This window comes from Lytechinus pictus, chromosome 7 (genome assembly GCF_037042905.1).
Source record: "Lytechinus pictus isolate F3 Inbred chromosome 7, Lp3.0, whole genome shotgun sequence".
NCBI lineage: Eukaryota > Metazoa > Echinodermata > Echinoidea > Temnopleuroida > Toxopneustidae > Lytechinus > Lytechinus pictus.
In genome coordinates this window covers 44,324,729-44,348,757 of record NC_087251.1, presented here as the reverse complement: position 1 = coordinate 44,348,757, position 24,029 = coordinate 44,324,729, and the positions used below count along the sequence as shown (strand labels likewise).

Here is a 24,029-nt window from a genome sequence, read left to right as displayed (position 1 = left end):
CACTGTTGACTTTGAATCTGAAGACTACAAGAAATGGAGGGGCTTGTTTGTAAATGCTCTTCGAAAGGTGAGTATTGGAAGATAAAATGTGTAATCTATCTAAACACTTTTCAGACATGTTAGAAATTCAAACAGATCGAGTGCCCAAATATCGGACACTTGATTTTAAGCATAATTGGACCAAAACAAAAATACAATTGAATCAAATAACAATCCTTTGTATTTCCATAGTACAAATGTTGAATATTAATGTAAGAAAAATAGAATTGAAAAATATGGTAAACGGAAATTATTTATTTAAGTCTACTACCAGAAGCTTGTTTTTTGCCAAATATCGGGTGCAGTATCCAAATATCGGACGTGTAGTAGAGTTGTTCACCGGGATCAATTTCGGCGATTTAAATCTCGCTCTTGACCAAAAAATAATTGCTTGATTGTTGAGAAAATAACTTATTTCAGCTGCGCAAGTGCCGATTTTAATAATGACTGTCAATAATTTTGATACAGAAATCGGTAAATGATTATTTACTAACCAAACGGACCTCTTTTGGCTCTAAACATCAGACGTCATCGCTCAGCTGCGCGCGACTTCGTTCTGAAAATGAGCGCCGCGTGTCAACAGCACGCATTTCCAATTCAATCGGCCGATATGTCCGACGTTTAGGAGAGTGCCATATCTGAAGGGTGTTGAATTTACCGTGGGGAATCCCCGCGTGGGCTATTGCATTTTTTATTTTGCGATCGAACATGTGCGATCTCGGCGGCGATATTTCCGGAGGAGATCACTTCCACCTTACAAGATTTTTTTTGGTCATCAATCGTTTGGAGTCCATAATTAGCGAGGGTAATAAGAGACTGTGGAAGTCAAAATCATGGATTTATATTTTTTTGAGGAGCAACCTGGATATTAGGAATGCAATTGAAATTTCTTTGAGAAGTTGATGTTAATATATGTATCCCTCTAGAGCAGCATTTTATCTGTTCTGTGACCTGATTGAAAATGGTACATATTAACTATAACCCAACATGCATTTTCAGTCATTTCAAAGAAAACAGATTTACCCAGATCACAAGATCAGGGGCACATTTCACAAAGGTTTTAAGTGTGACTAAAACTAAATTCCCAAGTGCATGTGGTATAATACGCTGATCGCCACATTGGTGAAATTATGCTCATGTTAACCGTGCTACTTTGTATTATAAAAAATAATGTAATAAGATCGCAGGGTAGATGTCATGTGTGGGCTCTTCAGCTTGACTTTGCCACACTTGCAACTAAATATTGTAAACCACCCCCCTGGACAGAGAGGCCCGTATTCTGAAGTCGGGTTTAACTTAGGCCATGGTCTAACTCTGTGCTAAAATTATGGGAAGCCAAAAGTGTCAAATTTTTAAAATTAAGTTATGTTTCTTGTATTTACCGTGCTCTTTCCTGATTCTTCAATGGTGAAGACAGTCATCTATTTATACTTCCTAGAGAGTTATGAATGCTTTGAGAGCCAAATGAGCTGAAATATGATATCTCTACTGTCAGTGATTTATGTAACAATTGGCTATCCATACTTAAACCACAACTTTAAACCCGACTTCAGAATACGGGCCTAGAGGCATCAAGGTCTGCATCTAGAACTCAACTTTCAGTAGCCATTAGTTAAAAGTTGAAAAATCAATCTAATCATCAGATAATTTGAAAATTCCCTGTCTGAGAAAATAATGATAGTTGTTGGCCTCTTTTCAATTTCCAAATCGCAGAACATATAAAAATTGATTTGATGCATAAATGCCTGCGTTTGGTATACATGTACCTGTACAATATTGTCTGTACATGTACTTTCACAATCCTGTATTTCAGAACAGGAAAAAAAATCAATGCATTTCTTAATTTGTATGTTTTGCCCTTGTTTATTATTTTTCTGCATGAAAGATTGATTTTTTTTTCACTACTTGTTGTTTGTTGTGGCCTTTTCCACACCCAATTTTTCTCTCAGTGAGTCTGTCACATCTACATGTAATTTTTAGGATGCTGGTTTTAGGAGGTTTGGCATTGTTAGATTTGATAAAAGGATGGAAATGATATGTGGAAAGGAATGTTTATCCTAGCCTAGAGGACTCCATGGTGATATATTTTTTTTATGATTTTGATATTGCAAGGCTCCACATTAACTTTTTTTGGTAGTGGCCTGTTTGGGCCACCAAAACCTTCATATAATTTTTTTTGGTTGCCCGATATTAAAGTTTGGTGGCCCGAAAAATATATAGAAAAACATTAAAAATGAATAAAACAAACTTCTGACATTTATTCCGCAGCCTCTACCACTTAGTTACTTTCACTTTGTACATCTTGTATGTAAACCTTGTTTGCTGTTATTTTACTTTGCAAATTGATTTGTGGTAAAATATAAATTGTTCTATCATTGTAAATATGAAATGATTGAAAGAGAATAAATGAATTCTATTGTTCCCAGGTTGTGTAGACATTTTTATCTCCATATAGACACACACTTATGCATAACAAACCCAGATAGATGTACAAAATAATGACTTTTCCTTTCTTCCTCTTTGAATCCGAAAACCTAGATTATGCAGGCCCCAAACACAGTTTATTTTTGTTTTATCTTTTGCAGCCTATTATAGCAGGAGAAAATCACAGAAAAATATGCTGCAAAATTAGAACAATGCATAAAAGGGGGAAACAAACGGAAATAATTTTTAAAAAGTATATTACAAAAAGAAAACAAAAATAAAAGAAAGAAGTGAAATAAAACACAAGAAAAAACGGAGAACAGAAAAAAAACAAAAAGAATAAATTGAGACCAAAAAAGGAAACAACAGAACATGAAAGAAAAATGAATAAAACGAAATTAATATAAAAATGGGGAAAACAGGAAAAATGAAGAAGCCATTACAAATATTTTTTAACAGCTGTGGCAATGGTCTATTCTGACTGGAATGTAATTAAAAGTCAAGCAAATAATATTCACTTGCCTTTAGTTTTGGGAATGGGTCATTTCTATTTCTATATCCTTAAGTTTGTATTATCATTTATTTTTTTCAGTAGAAACACATTCTTTAATCAGGCATTTTCAATGGGAATGTGTATAAATAGTTTAACCACTGTCAAAAAAATGAAAGATGCTTCCATCTGCTTTGTCCAAGGCATAGTGGACACCTAATTTTTGACGGAGCAAATTGTGATGTACAGTGTACTTTCCATTGTGGGGTATCTTCCAATCCACTAAGAGCTAACACTAGTATAAAAAAGTCTGAAAAACTGAAATTACAAACTTAAATCAAAACACAAGTTTACACAAAAGACTATCACTCACAATGAGCTAATATTCACACAATTACATGTATTATTTTTGCTTCATCAAAGCTGGTTCACCTTGATTTTCGTCTCCATACAAAATTTGGCTCTGAAGGTTTAAAGGGATGGTCCAGGCTGGAGATATTTATATCCCAATAAATAGAGTAAAATTCACAAAGCAAAATGCTGAAAATTTCATCAAAATCGGATAGCAAATAATGAAGTTATTGAATCTTAAAAATTTGCATTATTCGGTGAAACAGTTCAAGGCATGTCTTTATGAATATTATTAGGTGGGCTGAGGATGTCATATCCCCACTTGTTCTTCTGTATTTTATTATATGAAATTAGGGTTATTCAAAAAATTTTCTACCAAGAACTAAAACAATTGGATTGACAACTGATTATAAAGTGCATTAGTTATTTACTGCCGCAACTTATTTCATCATAATGGACACACATTCACACATGTATAAAAAAATGAAAAATTTACGATTTCATGTAATAACATAAGAAAAAAGGAAAGTGGGGATGTGACATCATCAGCCCACTTAATGAATATTCATGACAAACTGTTTTCACATAATATTGATAAACTTTAAAATTCAATAACTTCTTTATTTGTTATCCGATTTTGATGAAATTTTCAGCATTTTGCTCTGTGACTTTTACTCTATTTATTTAGATATAAATATTTTCAGCCTGGACCATCCCCTTAAGGAGGCAAGAATTAGATGACCTAAAGATAATGTAGTATTTTTTAATTCAAATTCTGTGAACCTTGCGCTTGGACAATTGAATAAGTTCATTTCTTCCTTGTGCGTCAGATGAACCATCCTCTTTTTGATCTGGGATCATTAATATTCACTTTTTGCAGGAATTTTTTACTCCTGGGGCTACTGTTTTAGCTCACCAGCCAGAATACATGAACATATATGTACATTGGACCCTGAAGGACCACATTGGCATTTTCAGGGGCTCTTATTTAAAGTTTACCAGGGCTCTGGGGGCATTTTTTAGGCAGATTTGCACTGAGCCCCTTTTCTAAACTTTTTCCTGCCTCTTCTACAATCCTTCCTGGTAATACCTGATATTTTTTTTGAAATTTCCAGGTACACAATAGAACTCCTGACTTTCATCCGGCTTTCTTTGCATTTTAGTTAAAATTTTTGTTGAAAACAATACCAAGAATTCCTAAAACATATGAATAGAAGTTCATTTGAATGGTTGATATAAATCAATATGTACATGTAGGACTTATACGTAGGTAACCAATACCTCATAGGAGTTCTTCGTCTTGTAATGTCTATTGGAAACATTTATGTTTTTACATGTAGGGCCTTCATGTTGCATTTACATACATGTACATGTAGCTCTTTCACAAAGAATGTTGATCTGTAAATGTTTTCTATCGCAGTACATGTATCTAGTAATTTGCTCGACTCAAATATGTAAACAAAGAATATTCCTGTGTCTGTCTGTGTGTGAAGCGTAACTTATGCAAGATGAGCATGGTGTATGCACATCTGCAAACACGTCCCCTTGGGTACCACAGCCACTGTCATAAAGAGCCATTTGCATATGAATGGTACTAGATGCAATGCATGGCATTTACCCTGGGAGCTCAGTGCCTGGATGGGAATGGCCACTCAGTGTAGTTCCTGATCAATGGCAAAGTATACACTAATTACCTTGTTAAAGGCCTGTTACACCTGGACCAGGGGACCGTTGCTGAAAGAGTTGCAATCAATCGCAACTCTAAAAATCATGCGCAACTTGATTTTCAACCAATCAACTTGGGACTTGCTGGGCCCGTTGCAGAAAGAGTTGCGTTTAAATGCAAGCCAAAAAAAAAAACGCAAGTCCCAAATGCGCGCTGTTGATTGGTTGAAAATCAAGTTGCGCATGATTTTTAGAGTTGCGATTGATTGCAACTCTTTCTGCAACGGGCCCCTGGTCCAGGTGTAACAGGCCTTTAACAAGGTAATTAGTGTATACATACCTTGCCATTGTTTGTCTTACAAACAGTTGTGATTGATGCAATCAAACCAAAACTATAGAAAGCCAACATTGTCTACATTTAAAATGCATGTTTGTTCAAAATGTTTTGTAGATCTATATGAAGTATTTTCATATTGTTGTTTTCTTGGTAATTCAGTATGCTCTTCTTTGTTGTTTACAAAGGATATTGTGCACATTTCCTGAAAAAATATGACATTGATGGATTTCCATATAGTTGAGGTTGATTGGATCGATTGCAACTCTTTGGAAGACAGGGCCCAGGACGTTTTAGGCAGCAAAATATGTTGACATACGTATGGCAAGCCATCCACTCCTTTACTCCTATTTCTTGATATCAAGAATTGTCCATTGCGAACACAGTGTTCTTGCATTTTCATATCAAGAATGGAATGCTTAATATCATTCATAGGATTATATTAGAAATAAAAGCATGCTATACACATGTACAAATGTCAGTAAACATTTGCTAAAATGTTCAGGTGGTACATATATATAAGCAAGTCATATTATCATCTTATCCTGTTTTATCAAGAATTACCCATTGTGAAGAGAAAAAAAATTCTTGAAATAAACAATTTGACTTCTTGGTTGAAAATTAGAGGCAATATTTCATATCAAGGGTGGAATACTTAATATATCATTAAAGAATCAAATGAGAAAATGGCTTGCTAAGTACATACATGTAGATTGGCATATGTACATTTGCTGAAATGTTCAGGTGACAGCCTCTTTACAAGCCTTTAGTCAGAACAACAACACTGAGAGGTCATTACTTCTTTGACTCCACATTTGTTAAAATCATGCAATATTTTATTATGTCACATACCATTCTGCCTTTTTTATGACATGGCCCTCCTACATGTACCTTGGAATTGGATACCCATAACATTGCTTTTATTTGTATGTATGAATAAATAAACAATTGAATCAAACTTGCAAGAATACAATTCTTCATCAGCAGGTTTTATTGATCATGTGATCATTTTACATTGCCTTTTACATGTACATGTAGTATTCTCTTTACGCCAAATATACTTTTGTTTATCTCAAGATTTGTGATGATACTTTTGTCTTACTTGGGCAATTAGGGAAATGAATCTAGAACTTTACTAATGAAGATTAGTACCTGTATTTTTTAGTATTTATTGGATAAAACAATCTTTAAGAACAAAGATGTTTTTGTAATAAATATATTTTGTTTTTAGATCTGTGGTACAAAAGAAATTTGAAAGAAAATGTAGAAAATAAAATTAAATTGATCAATGTCATTCTTAAGTCTGCATGTTATGATATACATGAAACATTTTGAATTGTTTTTGAAAATGGCTTTTAATAAATAGCCTGAATCAATTTGTGATTCTTCTTGTGCTGATGCTTAGAGATTTTCCCAGAAACTGACTATTAATGCACCTCTCTTTTATTTTGTTAGATGGAATTTGATGTAATACAAATAAATAAAAGGTATTGTGAATGCCTAGATGCATAACGATTGTGTTTTGGCATTCCATGACTTGCTTATGTAAATGTAGAGTTCAGTGATTCCTTTCAAATAATATGTATTCGACAATTACAGTCTTTGATGATATGATAAAGAGACCAGTGTGCTTTATGTACAGCAGGCTCCACATGTATGTCATGTATGCCAGTAAAGAATATTTTGTTGAAGTATGGAGTATTGCACTGCTTCAGGGGAAGTTTGATGGAGGAAGGGGGGGGGGTAGGGGAAATCAATTTGAATATTGCTTGCATTCAAAAGTTGAACACTACAATTTCCTTAAGTTGGTTATGCTCCTTTATACATGTAGTTAATCTATTTATTCGTCCTGTTATTACTTGCTATTTCTGTTGTTATTATTGCCATGAGATACATTGTTTACACTAAAAATGGCAATTAATTGCACATGTCCTTTTTTTTTTGGGGGGGGGGGTACAAATACAATTTAAGTGTCATTTGCGTTTGACTCAGAAGTGTGGGCTGGTGGCTATTTTGAATTAGACTCCTGTTTGGTTAAAACGATGATGAGTAAGAGTAATGTCCTAGATGTAGTTACCTCTTGCCTCTTGGGCACACTGATATTGAAATACTATGTTAACAAGAGTTTGATTATGGGGAAATAACTGTCTTATTTATGTTTGTAGATTATTATTCAAACAAAGTATGTTTGTGGCTTCATGTATACATGTATACATGTATTTTCACAATAATAATAATAGAGAGAATAAGTTTTGGATTGACGGTCATACAGTGAAATGACTACAGATTCGTCTAAAGTTTGATCCAGTCATGTCAATTTTGAGGCTGTCAAGTGTCAACAGTGTCATGTTTGGGAAAATGTTTTTTTTTTTTTTTTTTTTTGGCATACTTTTCCAGACTCCATGGAGGCTTACATATTTAGAAGTCTGTAAAACAACTATACAAATTGATATATGTCATGAACATGAATAAAAACAATAGTAGGTTAAAATTTTAGGATGAAAAGTGTTTTGTGTTTTTAAATCATGAAGATACACTGTATCCAAATTCAAGAGAAGTGAAAAGACTGATTTTTGCTCAAAATTAAATTACAAACAATCTATAAGTTAAGTTTTAATACCTGATGGATGTTAAGTGTTCTCTAATGTTTCTCAAAGCTTGACCCCATCACACGTAATCAGTAAAATATGACAAAGCATTTTGGATCTTAGATCCGGTGATTACTGCTGCAGACGTATTAGTCACCCCTACGCTGTCGCCGCCATCGTCCGCTACTGCTGCTGCTCCTGTACTCCTACTACTCTACAGCAGCACGTGCACTTCTGCCACAAATACACACAGACACTTGTTTGCGCAGATGTGTTCAGAGTCAAAGGAGCACAGAGATGTATGACATCAATGTTGCCATGGCGATGGCAGGGCAATTTAGAAAGTTTTCTGGAGGGATGCAGAAGGAAATTGCAGCACATAGAGCTTTGAAAAACATCTTATTCCCTCTTGAAATGGCTCCTGTGGAATCTGTGCCTACTCTTTCCCTCTATTCAAGCAATAAGATGGTGGGGACTTTCGAGGTAGAAACATGATGACCCTACAAGGGTGCAATGTTTAGAAATACATGTATTTCAACACGATCATGACATTAGCTATGTACATTCACATGTACATTAAGCACATTGGGTTGGGAGGTACTGTTAGATGTTACGTAACATTACTCTCATTGATGTCAAGATGTAAACAAAAGACAGTGATATCATTTAGAGTGATAAGGCTAATATCAGATCATTCTTATGGGATTAGGGGAGAGTGGGGTAAATAAGGCACCCTGTTCCATAATTCCATTCATATCTTTTTAATGCATAGCAGTAGAAACATGATAAGATATCTCATACAAGGTCTACAGTAGACCTACATTGTCCATTGGAAATATGAGATCTAATTAATCTCATTTGCATATTCATGAGCATGAAACATTGTTGTCAGAGGGCCTTATTTGCCCCATAGAAATTGGGCAAATGAGGCCCCTTGATTAAAAACCATTTTGTGTTGCTATATTTTTCATTTGGTTTGATGCAATCACTGAATATTTACTTATAACAATCACAGGATTAATATTTATAGATTTTCTCAAAAGCCCCCATATAAAGGGATGCTCCGGGCTGAAGATATTTACATCTCAATAAATAGAGTAAAATTCACAGAACAAAATGCTTAAAATTTGATCAAAATCAGATAGAAAATAACGAAAATATTGAATTTTAAAGATTTGCATTATTCTAGTGAAACAGTTCTAGGCGTGTCTTCATGAATATTCATTAGGTGGGCTGATGTTGTCACATCCCCACTTGTTCTTTTGTACTTTATTATATGAAATTAGGTTTATTCAATATTTTAATTACATGAAATTAGGTTTATTCAATATTTTTCTACCAAGAACAAAACTATTGGATTGACAATTGATTAAGGGCATTAGTTATTTATTGCTGCAACTTATTTCATCATAATGGAGACACATCATTTACACATTTATGAAAAAATGAAACAATTATGTTTTCATGTAATAACATAAGAAAAAGGAAAGTGGGATTTGACATCATCAGCCCACCTTATCAATATTTATGATGATGTGCATATAACTTTTCCCAAAATACAGTAGTGCTAAACGTTGAAATTCAATAATTTTGTTATTTGTTATCCAATTTTGATGAAATTTTCAGCATTTTGCTCTGTGAATTTTACTCTATTTATTTAGATATAAGTATCTTCAGCTCGTAGTATCCCTTTAAGTATTTATTTATTAATTGTGTACATAAGCAAGTGTATTCTCTATTCTGCAATCATGCAATTTCTTATTTATTATTCAAACCCATAAACACAATATTTATTTATTTTTATTCATTTTTTTTGGGGGGGGGGGGTCTGTAATCAGCTTTTTTAAAGCTTTTAAATATCATATGATATAATTGGTGCTTTATTTTTAAAGCCATCTTTTGTTCACCCACATTTTAAAACCAGAATATTTGAGGGAAAAAAAGACACCCCAATAGCCAGAGATGTTTTCTTGTGGATTCAGTTTGTGTTGTGAAGTGATGGGTAATGAAATCAGTCTGGGTGACTTCTCCCAGGGAAGCGGCAGACAGCAAAACAGCCGAGAATAGAAACAGGTTTGTCTGTCTACTGACCAGCCGATCCAGGGTATCGTAGGCTTATAGACCCAAGGTAGACACGAGCTCTCCTCACCATATCACCAGACAAAGTGTAGGAGACAGGTCATTAGAAATTCACTTATTATTCACCCATTGGCTCCCACCTGACCTTAACAAATATGGGTTACTCTTTTTTTGTTTTTGGATAACAATCTGAAAGATGAATTGGAATTCACCCAGATGTCATAAAAGATTGTGATGATTATTTTATTAATGAGGGTGGGGGTGATACTAGTGATAATCATAACAACTATAATAGTTATATAATGAATGATTATAATGGTAAATATATAAATCAATTTCATTCCAAAGTTGACATGAAAATGATAACAAAAGTGATGTAGTAGGCAATGAATATACAATGAATTGATTGGGAGTTTAGAATATAAACAAATATTTATTATAGCCTATTGTGAATAATGAAGAAAGATGGCACTTGGCTGTACTGGAAAATTACCATACTGAGGAAATACAATATATGAAGAAATATCCAGGAATACTTGGAAATACCTGGGAAATACCTAAAAGTAATATATATATATATATATATATATATATTTGCTTCCTTTGTTTATTCATAATAAACACTTGGTCATTTTGCTTGATTGTGGTAAAATCAGTGACATGTATGACAACAGAAAATCTGTATTACGCTATTGTATGATACATATATTATAACCCTAATTCTGCCAAAACAGACCCATATCTTGTGAAAGATAGTTTCAGAAGAAAGGTTTGGTATACATGTACAACAGCACTTAAACCTAAAGCATATTTTGGCTGGACCCAATTCTTCGACCGATAACCAAACATGTGATATTATTAGCATCATGTGATCATATGTAGTACATGTGTGTAGAGCATGCAGTAAGGACATATTACCATTACCTTTAAAAACAGACAGGCCGTATACCAGTGTTGTAGACAATATGATAGAACTCTCATGATAATGCTTGTTGCAACTTGGCCTAGTTTCTGTTTGGGTGATGGCAAAGGGGGTAGAATACTTGAATGATATAATTGATAGTTTGGACTCCTCTAATCCCACCAAGCCTTTGAGCAAAGGCAGACAGAAATGATTGTGTGTAATGATTTATGATCGCTGGATCAACAATAAACAATGGTTTATACCTGTAGGGTAGGAGACTGGTAAAAGAACGAGCACGCAACGGAGGCTTCGCAGACTGGTACTATCAGCGCTTTCACACCATTCGTACAAACCACTGTATGAATTAATTGCGTAATGACTCGTTTTAGTAACTGGGCAATGCGACAAGCGCATGCACAGAATTAGGACATTGTATGACGAAATGCTATAGTTTGTGGCTAGACATGCACGCTTGAAATTCAACCAGTTTTCCAATAGGCTTACATACATATTGGTAAGAGTGAGCAAAGATTTAAGTCATTCAGTGACTACCAATGCTCGATAGAAAGTTAACGAGTATTACACATCTACAATGTAGAATAAAATCGTCTGAGATCTTCCTCATTGGAGTAAGGTCCAGGGCCCTGCTTTAAACAAAGTTACATTTACTGTGATGGTTTTTACCATGGAAACGGGACTTGGCATCCAATAAAAAAAATCAGTGTTTCCAATGGTAGATACCACTTATGGCAAAGTTACCATAACAAGAAAGTTTTCACCTTTTGCAACGAAAACCAGGTCCCATAAACCAGGAGGAAACGACCTAAATATTTCCATATTGCAACAGGAACTAGTCTTCTGGCCTGCTCAGAATAAGTGAAACTACTCCTGTGTCCCGTTTCATAAAGACAAGTTATATTAAATAACAAATGTACAACTTCCTTAACAAGTTTACTATCTGCCAATCAGATTGATCGATTTCGGTAGCTTGAAACTGTTATTGCAAATTTGTTATTTGTGTTACAAGTTTTATGAAACAGGGCCCTGTCCTTTACCTCCTACTACATGCACAAGCTAATGGCACATTCACATGATGAAACCACCCCAAACTGACAGATGACTTGCTATTAGGGATGCATGCAATGGCTTCGGTCAATGCGGAGTCGGTTTCACCGGTGTGACTGTGGCACTGCCCTATTCGATTCCGAGAATGACCATGGCCTTGTGAAACTTGTGGATGTCCTTGCCGTTTCAAATGAATTCATTGCCTGGATTACCAGGGCTTTCTACTAGGCATACATGTATCATAACTCTCTTGGTGAAGTAATCAGTGGGTGGACTTTTTAAGGCAATGAATATGGTCACAAGAGGTGGTTTCAAACCGCCTCAATCACAAGAATCCCCGTTAAATTACGAGAACTTTTTTAGGCTGAAAAATACCCATTAATTATTCCTGCATTCACACCGCCCTGAAACATACCCTTCAGGATAAGTTCCTGAAGTTACGAGCATGCGCAGTATGGTCTGATAAGCAGCAAGGCGCAAAATTCAAAATCACTAGCCCAGCAGCAACCCATGCACGGCGCCGCACCCAACGACATGCTGGGCTAAAAGTTCCCGTAATTTGCTTTCAGACCGCCAAAATACCCACGACCTTGGAAAAATCCCCGCGAAAGTTCTCGTAATTTCGCCAAGTACCTACTATTTATCGGGTATTTTCTTTCGGGGATATTACGCGTAGTTTGCTTTCACACCGCCAAAATACCTGGTATTTTCTGATCGGGGTAAATTTCCCGATCAGAGAATACCTGGAACTGGCGAACTTCGAGGCAGTCTGAAACCACCTAAGGCTTCACCAGTCAAAATTTTCAAATTACCCTGCTATTTCTGGCCCAGCAATTAATAAACAACATCAAGATTGTTTTTTAAATGAAGAAACTGGAAACCATATATTTCTTGGGCTTCATCTCTGTTTGCAATCAAGAGTTAACTACATGTAGCAGCAGGATGTTTCAGTAAATATTTAGGATGTTCAATACATTGCCATCTCAAGGAGTACAAAATGCCAATATCCACTGACTATATGTTCTGAACCAATCAGATGCAAGGATTTCAGTAGCTTATAGCAGTTGTAAGTGAACATGACTTTGTTTCATGAAACACTCCCCTGGTAGAATCCTTAAATTGAGCAAGCTCTGACTGATAAAGTACCATTATGACTCATTGGTCATCATCACATCACATCTATTTATTTTACCTAGATTTCTACTACTATTTTCAATATTTTACTTGCATATTTACTGTACATTACTCTAAACTTCTTGATATTCTATAAAGTACACTACTCTACTAGTGTGAAGGGAGTCCCTGTTCTCGACTAGTCTGCTATGCAGACTCTGAATGGCTCGTGAGGTGGGATCTCAGTGCGCGAAGCGCGCTGCTGCTGGTTTGCTTCGCAAACCAGCCTGAAAGGACGAGCAAAGTGAGCCATCTGCAGCCACAGTAGACCTAGTCTGCTATGCAGACTCCTTGAATCAGCTGTGGTACACACACTGCAGATGTGGGTCTACATTTGTAGACTAGTTCTCGACTAGAATGTCTTTATGCTCTTTCAACAAAGAGTCTAAATTGTCATTCACATCAATTGTTACATTTGATTTTGCCCAAATATTTGTATTACCGGTAATTGGATTCAAGCTCAAGTTTAGAGAACTGTGAAAATATGCATGGAATCTTGTTATTGAAGATTATTTACAAGGCTCGTCCAATATTTTTTTTGTTATGTACATGTATGTATATATGCTGTGTGTCTGATGTCATGAAAAATGTGCAATATTGCAATTTGCAAGAATTTGTATGAATACTAAAATAAAAGTAAGAAATTATGGCCATCAATTAATGATGATATTAATAATAATGAAGATTTGTAGATCGCATGCACCATCTAAAAATGATCATGATGCTAGCTCAGCAAAAGTTCTCTTGTATGTATGTAAACTAGGTCTATGAATATTAAATACATAGTATATTAATTTGTCTCAAATCCTAAAAATTACATTATGCAATAGTTACAACCATTTGCTTTTATATGTATGTGACCCAAACAATCGATGATTTTCATTGGTTATTGATATTAAATTGCTATGCAAATGTAAAGTCACTCAAATGTAGTCAAACTGAATTTGGCTTTGTATTTGGTTGTAATGCCAGGGCCCCCTCCAAAAAAAGAGTTGTGATTGATCCAATCAATCGTAACTTTATGGAAATCCACCAGTGTCATAATTTTTTCTACAGGAAATTTGCAAAATGTCCTTTTTAAACAAGGGAGAACACACCAAATTGTCAAGAAATCAATCAATTTACGAATATACATTCATTACTAGAATTTTTTTTGAACAAACATGCATTTTATATGTTGACTTTGCTGGCTTTCCATAGTTACGGTTGATCGGATCAATCACAACTCTTTGTAAGACGGGCCCCAGTACTCTTTATTGTTATTAATTCCATGGTGTGGTATTGTCATAAAATGATTTCGAAATGGATTGGCAGGTGAATGCTATAGAACACTATTATTTATTTGATTTATACATGAAGTCATGTATGGTACCTCCACATTTCATGGTTTTTTTTAAATTGTACATTAACAACAAATAGCTAGAAATTACGTTCATTGCTGGTATTGTTTAAATTCATGTAGGAAATTTATGGTTAAGAAAAAAAGTTCATGCTCTAGTCTTAGAATTCAGTTAACAGCACACCCTCTCCCCATCTCTCTCACTTTCAATCGTGATTTTTGTCTCGCCTGTATAGCAGAGTGAGACTATAGGCGCCGCTTTTCCGATGGCGGTGGCGGCGTTGGTCAACATTGGAATCTTAACCATGTCATCGTAACTTAGAAAGTATATGGACCTAGTTATTGAAACTTGGACATAAGGGTAATCAAGTATCCCTAAAGGTCCTGTGCAGGTTTCAGGTCACATGGCCAAGGTTAAAGGTCAATTAGGGTCAACAAACTTTGGTTATATTTGGGGTATTTGTGGAATTGTCATTGTAACTTTAAAAGTTTATGGATCTAGTTCATGAAACTTTGAAATAAGAGCAACCATGTATCCCAGAGTATCCTGTGCACGTTTCAGGTCACAAGGCCATTTTGGGTCAATGGACATAATGTTTTATTATCATATGAATGTTTTTTTTTTGAATAATTATTCAATAGCTGTTTTTAAAGTCAGCACTGCTGCTATATCAAAACGTGTAATGCAGGCGAGACTGCCAGAGGCGTTCCACTAGTTAAATCTACTTAATTTGTTTCAAATTATTGCAATTTGATTACCCCCACATAGAATATTTGTTAAATAGTATTTAAGTCTTCATTTCTCTCATTTCAGTATTATGCTTCGTTAATTTTTTGTTATTAGTGTACTTAACGAATTGATGTTTGACGTGTTTTACTTTGTGATAAAGGGACTGTTTAGCACTTTTCATAACTGAAAGGGTGACCACGGTAAAAAAAATAAAATAATAAATAAAATAATCTCTCTTCCGCTGTCTCCTCCCACCCTCTGTACAGGTGCAGCAGCAGGTCCACTCCACTCTGCAGGCCGATGAGGACTCCCTGGAATACATCGAAAGCCTCATCATCTGCCTCCTCAACATGCTGTGCAGCGTCCAGCCCCACAACGTCCACGACATCGAGGACAGGGTCCAGAAGACCTTCCCTCGCCCCATCGACCAGTGGGCCATCAACGACGCCCGGCTGGCTCTGGAGAAGGGGCGCAAGAAGGCACCCCTTGTCCTCCCGGTGGATAAGATCCACCAGCTCTTGAAGGTGAGTTTGGGTTTTCGTGCAGATATACCCAAAGGAGCATTTCATGAAACAAAGAGTTAGTGATTTTCACTTAAATTGTTAAAAGCTACTGAAATCCTTGCATCTGATTGGCTTCGAACAAATTAGTCAGTGAAAATTCTTGACTATTTGCTTCAGGAAACACTACCGAGGAGTGATTGAATTGTTAGGGATATTCCTTGAAATCAAATATGTATAATGATGATTAACAAAAATACATTTTCAATTGTCTTCCATTTTTCTTTCACTTTGAATCCCTTCCATTGAAATTGTTGTAGCTATGTCATAGAAGATAGCACTAGTTTGAAAAATATATACATTAATATATTCATGTATATATTTGGGGTGGGTCAATTTCTTCAGAAAGTATTTTTGTGCACCTGTTCTTACTCCAGTGTGGTAAGAAGTATTAATGCTGATTCTGAAGATTACTGTACGTCCGTCCGTCCGTATGAGGTCTGCCTACTATAATTCAAGTAGCAAGCAGACTTTATCACTTTTAATTTGAGGGAAGTCTCTCTTAGTATCATGCTGCCTGTGATAAATCAGACAATAGGAGAAACAGAATGTGAGCATAATTCGATAAAAGATTAGGAAGTTATTAATTTTATTTGTAGGTAATCAAAAATTATCAAACCAAATTTGCTAGTCAGGGGCTTCCTTTGTGGGGAGCTCTCATGTTATGTTGCATCACTGATCTGAATTCAATTGTCTTCATTTTGGTTGCTGATAACAGGGTTCGCTCTTTTTTTTTGGTAAAGAATTTCGCACAAATACTTCTTGCAGATATACCTCATGTATTAATTTTTTGTAATTGTTTTAATTTTTCAGTAAATTGCTCATAAATTAGAAATGTATCAGTGAATGTTTAGCTGCCCCACAAAAATAATTCATACAAGTATGTATTTGAAAGTAAAGATTTATTCACCATATACTGTAGACTAGTTTAGTTCACTCCAACGATGTTGTAGGACTAAGCCCGTTCAACGATCGAAGTAGGATGTCTATTGCTGCTCTCCTTCAGACAAAATTAGATGCACTACTTGTGTTGGCAGGGGGGGGGGGTGGCAGGGGTATTGTAGACAGCAAAAAATTCCATGAAAAACACACAACAATGACTCAAAATCATAGGCAATCTTCTCCCAATGCTTATCCAGTCTATTAAATGCAATCACTGAACAAGCAGTAACTACATCTTCTGGGAGACTGTTCCACTCATCTATCACTTGGTTAGAAAAGAAAAACCAGCTTTAAGGAATGACCATGTGATTTACCACCATTTCTCAGACAGAAAAATCTCAGAACTTGTATCATAGTAACCATGCTGATATTTGTACATTTCTATTTAATAAGTTATTCTATTTCCTAAAGATTGCTGAGGTGTGAGGGCCTGCTTATGGAGCATTTTTAATTGTCAACTGAACAACTTGAGAATGGATTGTCCATTTGCTTATTAATTTTCAGTTATATTTTACCTGTTTGTTTCAACCTCCACCCCAAAACCAATATTCAACTTTTTTAATAGAGATATTAAAAAAAAAGCATAAACCCTTGTCTAGACAGTAGTCAAACATGTAGAATGATTAAGAATAATATTAATAAAAATATTTAGAGTTAAGTAATCTTTCATATTTGCAGAAGAGATTATTAATAAAGAGAAGTACATTTGCATGTATTTGCACTTGCGAGGACAGACACATCGTTTGTATTGAGAAAATATCCTGCAATAATTGCATGCTACGCTCCAGGTATTTTGCAAAGCTAAAAATTCACTGCTTGTTTTGGAATGTCTGAATTTCCTGGAAACATTTTTTCTTAACCTTGGTTATTAATTGGGGAGGTTTGTGTTTGTATATTGTAATGACTAAAAAGGAATGAAATTACTCTATGAAATAAAGAGTAAATTATAAAGATTATCAATATGAAATTGATATTTTTCAGTAAATGTATATTTTCAGAAAATATTAATGTGGATTCAGTATGTCATATTGTTGGCTCCATGTAATGATATAATGGGGTAGCATGATAATTTTTCAGAAATATAAGGAAAGGACAAATCTTCCTACATGTTCAAGACATCGTCTTTCTCTTTAAAAAACTTGATGAATCATCACATTGCTTCACTTCTTCCTTTCTTACTCTCCTAAACCCCACATTATGTGCTCACTGTTAATAAGATGAACATTTGTGGTAAAATTCCTTTATAATTAAAGTCCATGTGGGGTTGTGGCATGGGTCTAAGTATTATAACTGACTTATTTTTGTACCCCCAGATTAAAGTATATGCACAATTTTGCACATATCATTTCCCCCACCGTGATAAGAATAAATGATCGAGCATGAATTTTTTTTTAATGGGTCAAAGTTCTGCACTAATAACAAATTCATTTTTATTCTGAAAGAAGAAAATTGTTAAATGTACTTTGCTCTGCATCTCGATAGGAACATTACCTACTTGATTGTAATTATGCTGGGAACATTCATGAAAAGTTTTTTCTGTGATTTTTGTCGATTACTTTGCTTTCAGCCAATCAGATAGAAAGGTTTATAGTAGCTTATAACAATAGTTAGTAAAAATCACTATTTGTTTCATGAAATGCCCCCAGGGGGTGTTTCACAAAGATTTAAGTATGACTTAGAGTCGCACTTAAATGCCTAGTTGCGGCATTTGAAAAGGCATGACCGCATTGGTCAGATCATGCGAAGAGGACGTGCACTACTGCATATTGATCAATTACATTGCGCGTTGCATTTCAGATACGCGTTAGCGATTTAAGTCATACTTAAATCTTTGTCTTTGTGAAACACCCCCCAGGTCTTTAAGAAAGCTTTTCTAATCTAAGCTTAGAACAGTTAGAAGGGTGTTTGAAATAGATTAACTAGATAAATTGATCTCTCTAACCTTTGTAATACATATTTTGTTATGAATTCTGTTGTAGCATTATCTACAATGTTACATAATCTGTATCAATAGCACAAAAATGAGCAGAATGTTTTGCTGACCAGAATGTAGAATACGTAATTAGAGAAATTCCAGGGCAGCTACTAGATTGGAGAGAAATGTAGGGGTTTTCCCTTTCTTACCAAATGTTTGAATTGTACTCTCGCCTTCTTGGAGAACAGTGTTGTGGCTGACAGTGTAACTACCTTTTTTCCATATCAGAGCGTTTGTGAAATCAATTTGAATTAATTTCTGTTCTTCATTTCCTTGAGAGTATTAAATACCTTAGTCCATTCAAGAGATATGAAAGATGGAGTTGCATTTAAAGAACGTTTTGGTTTTGTTGATGATTAATTTTGTTCATAAAACACAATTTTGTTTTTGCACATTTTCATTTCATCAGGATTGAAAATGATACCCAACCAAATCAAAAAGCTGCTCTTTGAGTTATTTCTGCTAGAATTACCATTATCATACAAAGTAGTATATATAATTTTGTATTTTTTGATTTTACAAATTGATTGTGATTTTTTCATCTATACATTTCATGGCCCAAAGTTTGCTTAGAAATTGAATATCATGGCAATGGTTCCAATGAAATATGTTTGACTCTTGTTTTTCATGTATATATTTAGGTCAAAGCTAATTTTCCTCTTTGAATAGGGTAAGAATATTGGCAATAAATTTGTAATTCCTCTTTGCAGACATTAACTGATGGCAATTAATGTTCATGATTCTGGGATTAAACTTTGTATTTATGCCGCCATTGGCAGTTTGTAATTTTATTATTTTGATCATTATTTTCCTGCTCTCATAATATAACAAACCAATAGTCAGAGTGAAGCCCCTTGTAGAACTTTTCTATAAAACCTTAAACCACCTGTACCCACTAAAACTCACTTCATTCACAACTGATACACCACTGAGGCGAGATCTAGCACAAGCAAGCAGTTTGATATTCTGCTGTCTCTCGACCAGCGAGCCTGCCATACTACAAGTGCGTCCCCTCCTGCCCTTTCGCATGAAATTTGAGTGTCGTTTTCTTTGTTTAGGGATTTTACTATGGTTTCTGGGAAAGAAACTGAAACTAGCCCCTGGCTCCGGGCAGCATCCCTGGGAGTGAATCTCACTCCAATCAATCTATTGCCGTCGCGGCTTCATCATCCCATACATACATACATGCTACACATTTACATGTAGTATGCAAGATATTGGATGTGTGCCAGTAGTAATGAGAAGAAGAAGATTGCTCATCACATATCATCCAGTCTGCCTCTATCTCGTTCTTTCTCTGTATCTCCTCTGCCCTCCATCTCTCTCTCTCTCTCTCTCCTACGTCAGAAGTAACATGGAGACTGCTCATCACATACATGTATCATCCAGTCTCCCTCTGTCTTTCTTTCTATGTATCTCCTCTGCCCTCCATTTATCTATCTCTCTCTCCTATGTCAGAAGTAACATGGAGACTGCTCATCACATATCATCCAGTCTCCCTGTCTTTCTTTCTCTGTATCTCCTCTGCCCTCCATCTCTCTCTCTCTCTCCTACATCAGAAGTAACGTGGAGACTGCTCATCACATATTATCCAGTCTCCCTCTTTCTTTCTTTCTCTGTATCTCCTCTGCCCTCCATCTGTCTCTCCCTCTCTCTCTCCTACGTCAGAAGTAATGTGGAGACTGCTCATCACATATCCAGTCTGCTTCTATCTCCCTCTGTCTTTCTCTCTCTGTATCTCCTCTGCCCTCCATTTATCTATCTCTCTCTCCTACGTCAGAAGTAACGTGGAGACTGCTCATCATATATCATCCAGTCTTCCTCAATCTCCCTCTGTCTTTCTTTCTCTGTATCTCCTCTGCCCTCCATTTATCTATCTCTCTCTCCTACGTCAGAAGTAACGTGGAGACAGCTCATCACATATCATCCAGTCTGCCTCTATCATCCTCTGTCTTTCTTTCTCTGTATCTCCTCTGTCCTCTATCTATCTCTCTCTCCGTCAGAAGTAACGTGGAGACTGCTCATCACATATCATCCAGTCTTCCTCTATCCCTTTCTCTATCTTTCTCTTGCTCTCTCTCCATCCTTGATATCCTTCATCTTCCATCTATCCCCCTCTTTCTCCTTGGCCAGTAGTAATGAGAAGTACATGTTATAATGCTCGTCACATATCATCCAGTTTGCCTCTATCTCTCTCTCTCTGTTGCTTTCTCTCAATCCTCTGTCTCCCTTTCCATCCATCCTCCTCTCACCCCTTTGCTGGTAGTAATAATAAGAAGATTGCTCATCACATGTCCTACTCCTATCTACCTCTATCTCTCTCTCTCTCTGTTTTGCTTTCTCTATCTCTTCTGTATCTTCCCTTGCTTTCTCCTCTATATCTCCGTCTGTCCCTCATCTTTGTCCTCTTTATCTCCCTCCCTTTCTCATCTACTCACTCTCTCATTCCCTCTCTCCTCCGTCCTCCATCTATCCCTCTCTTTCTTCTTGATGGTATTAAATCTTCACTGTGAGATTGACTTGACTAGCAAAAAGGAATTGTGTAACATATTCAGGAATTCACTGTAGATGATTTGCTCATTATGCAAGTAAATATGAATGGCACAGAGCAAGAGTTGGTGATTTATTGATTCATCTCATGTTTGATATTTTTTTTAAGATTTTGGAAGGGAACAACTTGACATTTTTAGGCATAAAAGGGCAGTTTCTCCCTTGTAATCAAATCATGTGTATGAACGCAGATAATCTGATGGAATTGGCTAGATTCGACCAGAAATCATTCAAATTTATAGTTGTTTTGGGAACAACTTTGCTTTTATTCCTCTGCCAATCGCAGTATTTCACATGTATTTCTGGCTCCAAATAAATACTTGTCACATCATGCCCAGGCAGCTTTTGGAAATTTCTGCTTTTCAGGACATATCCGGGTTGTGAAATTTATGGACGAGACATAAACGTGTCCGGCTTGCTCTCTACATGCAAGCACATGTAAAAGCTATTATCATAAACAAGTGATATTGAAAGGTCACTTTGACTCAAAATTTCTATTTGCAGTTTAAATGTGAAGTTAGTCATCGTATGATGATGCCCAGTTTTGAATTGCCCAGATATTCCAGGAAAGGGATGGTATGACTCGTGATGTGTTCTATTTAACTCTGATATCATCGCTATATTGGGGTCTTCTATGTAGTGGCTCGAACTGTCTTTTCCGTGGAGCTAGTGAGAGCATGTGTGCATGCTGGATGAATCACTGGGACGATGAGTTCATTCATTCCGCCCCCACACATCATGTCAGCTCTCGTCCAGAGGTGCGAGGATGATGCAGAAGGGGTCACTAGCCGTGGCTATGTAGATGTCCGGGGCTGGGGGAGAGGGCTTCATTTGATATCCCAAAGAGCCCTTTCACCATCCCATACTCATGCATCGCAGGCATCCTTGGGTTTTGGTAATGAAATTAGACCCGGGGTTGATCCAGGTCTGGTATCATCATGATATCGACCTTGAGGTGTACTCATCAGTTATGATAAATCGGTGTTAATCATTTCTATAAAAAGACATATCAAGGTGCAAATTGAGTGTGAAAAGGAAGAAAGCCGAAAGAGCAGTGGTAGGCCTAGTCAATGCCTGTCTGAAGATATGGCTTTTGAAATTAATATGACTGTACATTCCTGGTAGACTGGCTGGTTATACCTGTCTCTACTACCCAGAGTTTTTTTCAAATTATTGTGCTATTTCTGACCTGGCTCATATGGATCAGGGTCCTGTTTCACAAAGAATTGTAACAAGAACAAACACACAATTTATATAGAAAATATACTATCAGCCAATCAGACTGGAATCATTTTAGTAGCTTTTAACTGTTTTTGCAAGTTTGCTATTATAGCAAGTTTTAGGAAACTGCCTCTAAACAATCTGGAGATGATAAAAGCTATGACATTATTTTGAATGGCATATGTGTCTGTGGTGTAAAATTGAGGTGACCAAGTCAGGGTTCCAGACCAATAAACCTATGTTAAACCTTGAAAGACACTACCCTGAATATGAAAAATGCTAGTTTTCCTCTTCCATGAGGACCATGAAACTATATGAGCAGAATCTATCATGTGGATGTGATTTCATTTCTAGGCCATGAAGTCAATGGCATAGTTCATTTCAGGTCAATATTAAAGTGTTGTTTAGAAATGTACCAAAATGTAAAATTTGTAAACTGCAGATTTTGACAGATTTTTAACCCAATCATAAATTGTTCATTATGAAATTTGAATAAAACCTGAAGACGGGACTTGTTCATCATAACAGCTCATCTACATTTCTCGGTCTTGAAGTTAAAGATAAGTGCGAGTGGTCGTAACAATCTCAAAATGAGTTGAACAGAATCCAATGAAATTACCACCAAAGTGTTACTATGCATGAATAAAAAATATGTGCCAACTAGCTCTGGAAGAAAATGCGTAATCGCTGAGAGTTTAGCAAAATAAGCACAAAATTCAATCATATATTTGGTATTTTTAAAAGCAATATTAATACACTGTCCCACGTATGCTTTTCTGTGTTGGTGATCACCAGAATTATCGATTTTGAGCTAAGATTTCATGATTTTACAAAGATAGGTTTACATTAATGTACATCTAGATGTATGATAATATTTTGACAATTAAACTTGATTTAAAAACTTTATCATGAAATAATTGTTTGCTGCAACTACTGTCTTATACCTTTAATGCTCCATGGAGAATTGTCAAATGCAGTAGAGATTGATTTGGGCGTTAAACTTGTTGAAAAATTGAATAAAAAATATTGCTCCAAATTAGATTTCAAATTCTTGGAATGGCAACAATGAATACATACTTAGCTCACTTTTATTTTCATTTTCAGTTTGTATTTTAGGCCTCATATCTAATTGTAGAAAGCAATTCAAAGCATATAAACTATCACATTATTATGACTTGGATATTATGAAACCAGTCAATACTTTCACCCTAAAAAGAAAGAAGAAATGCTTGAGTTTCTTTGGCAAACATTGACTGCACCAAGTCTGTAATCTCTCCAAAACAGGCAGGTCCCTGGTATCGAAAAGTGTTCCGAGATCCACATGTTTTCTTGCTATTTTTCATTTTTCATATTTTTTTTTGTTTTGAAATCAGTGACTGCTGTCAGAGTAAAGCCCTTGATACGTAGAGCTGATACTCTGATGCTATCTTTAGCTGCAAAATTTGTAAATGATTAACAAATCTGCTGCTTGCAGTCTGTATGGCACTCAAAGGTCCCTGCTAAATATACCCCCAAATGACGTCTGCGCGAGCAGTCCCGATACGTCCATGAATTTTTAATTCTTCTCTCCTCTGTCGGGATTAATTCCATTCCCTTTTCA

At 35.8% G+C, this 24,029-nt stretch overlaps 1 protein-coding gene across 1 annotated transcript in view; it reads left to right on the top strand.

Moving 5' to 3' along the window:
- Nucleotides 1–15,451: 15,451 nt before the first annotated feature.
- Nucleotides 15,452–24,029, top strand: part of LOC129264170 (son of sevenless homolog 2-like) — a 47,143-nt gene continuing 38,565 nt past the window's right edge. The window contains exon 1 of the mRNA XM_064102830.1: nucleotides 15,452–15,705. Coding sequence (XP_063958900.1) covers nucleotides 15,532–15,705 — 174 coding nt within the window. The 5' untranslated portion in view covers nucleotides 15,452–15,531. The remainder of the gene's footprint in view (nucleotides 15,706–24,029) is intronic.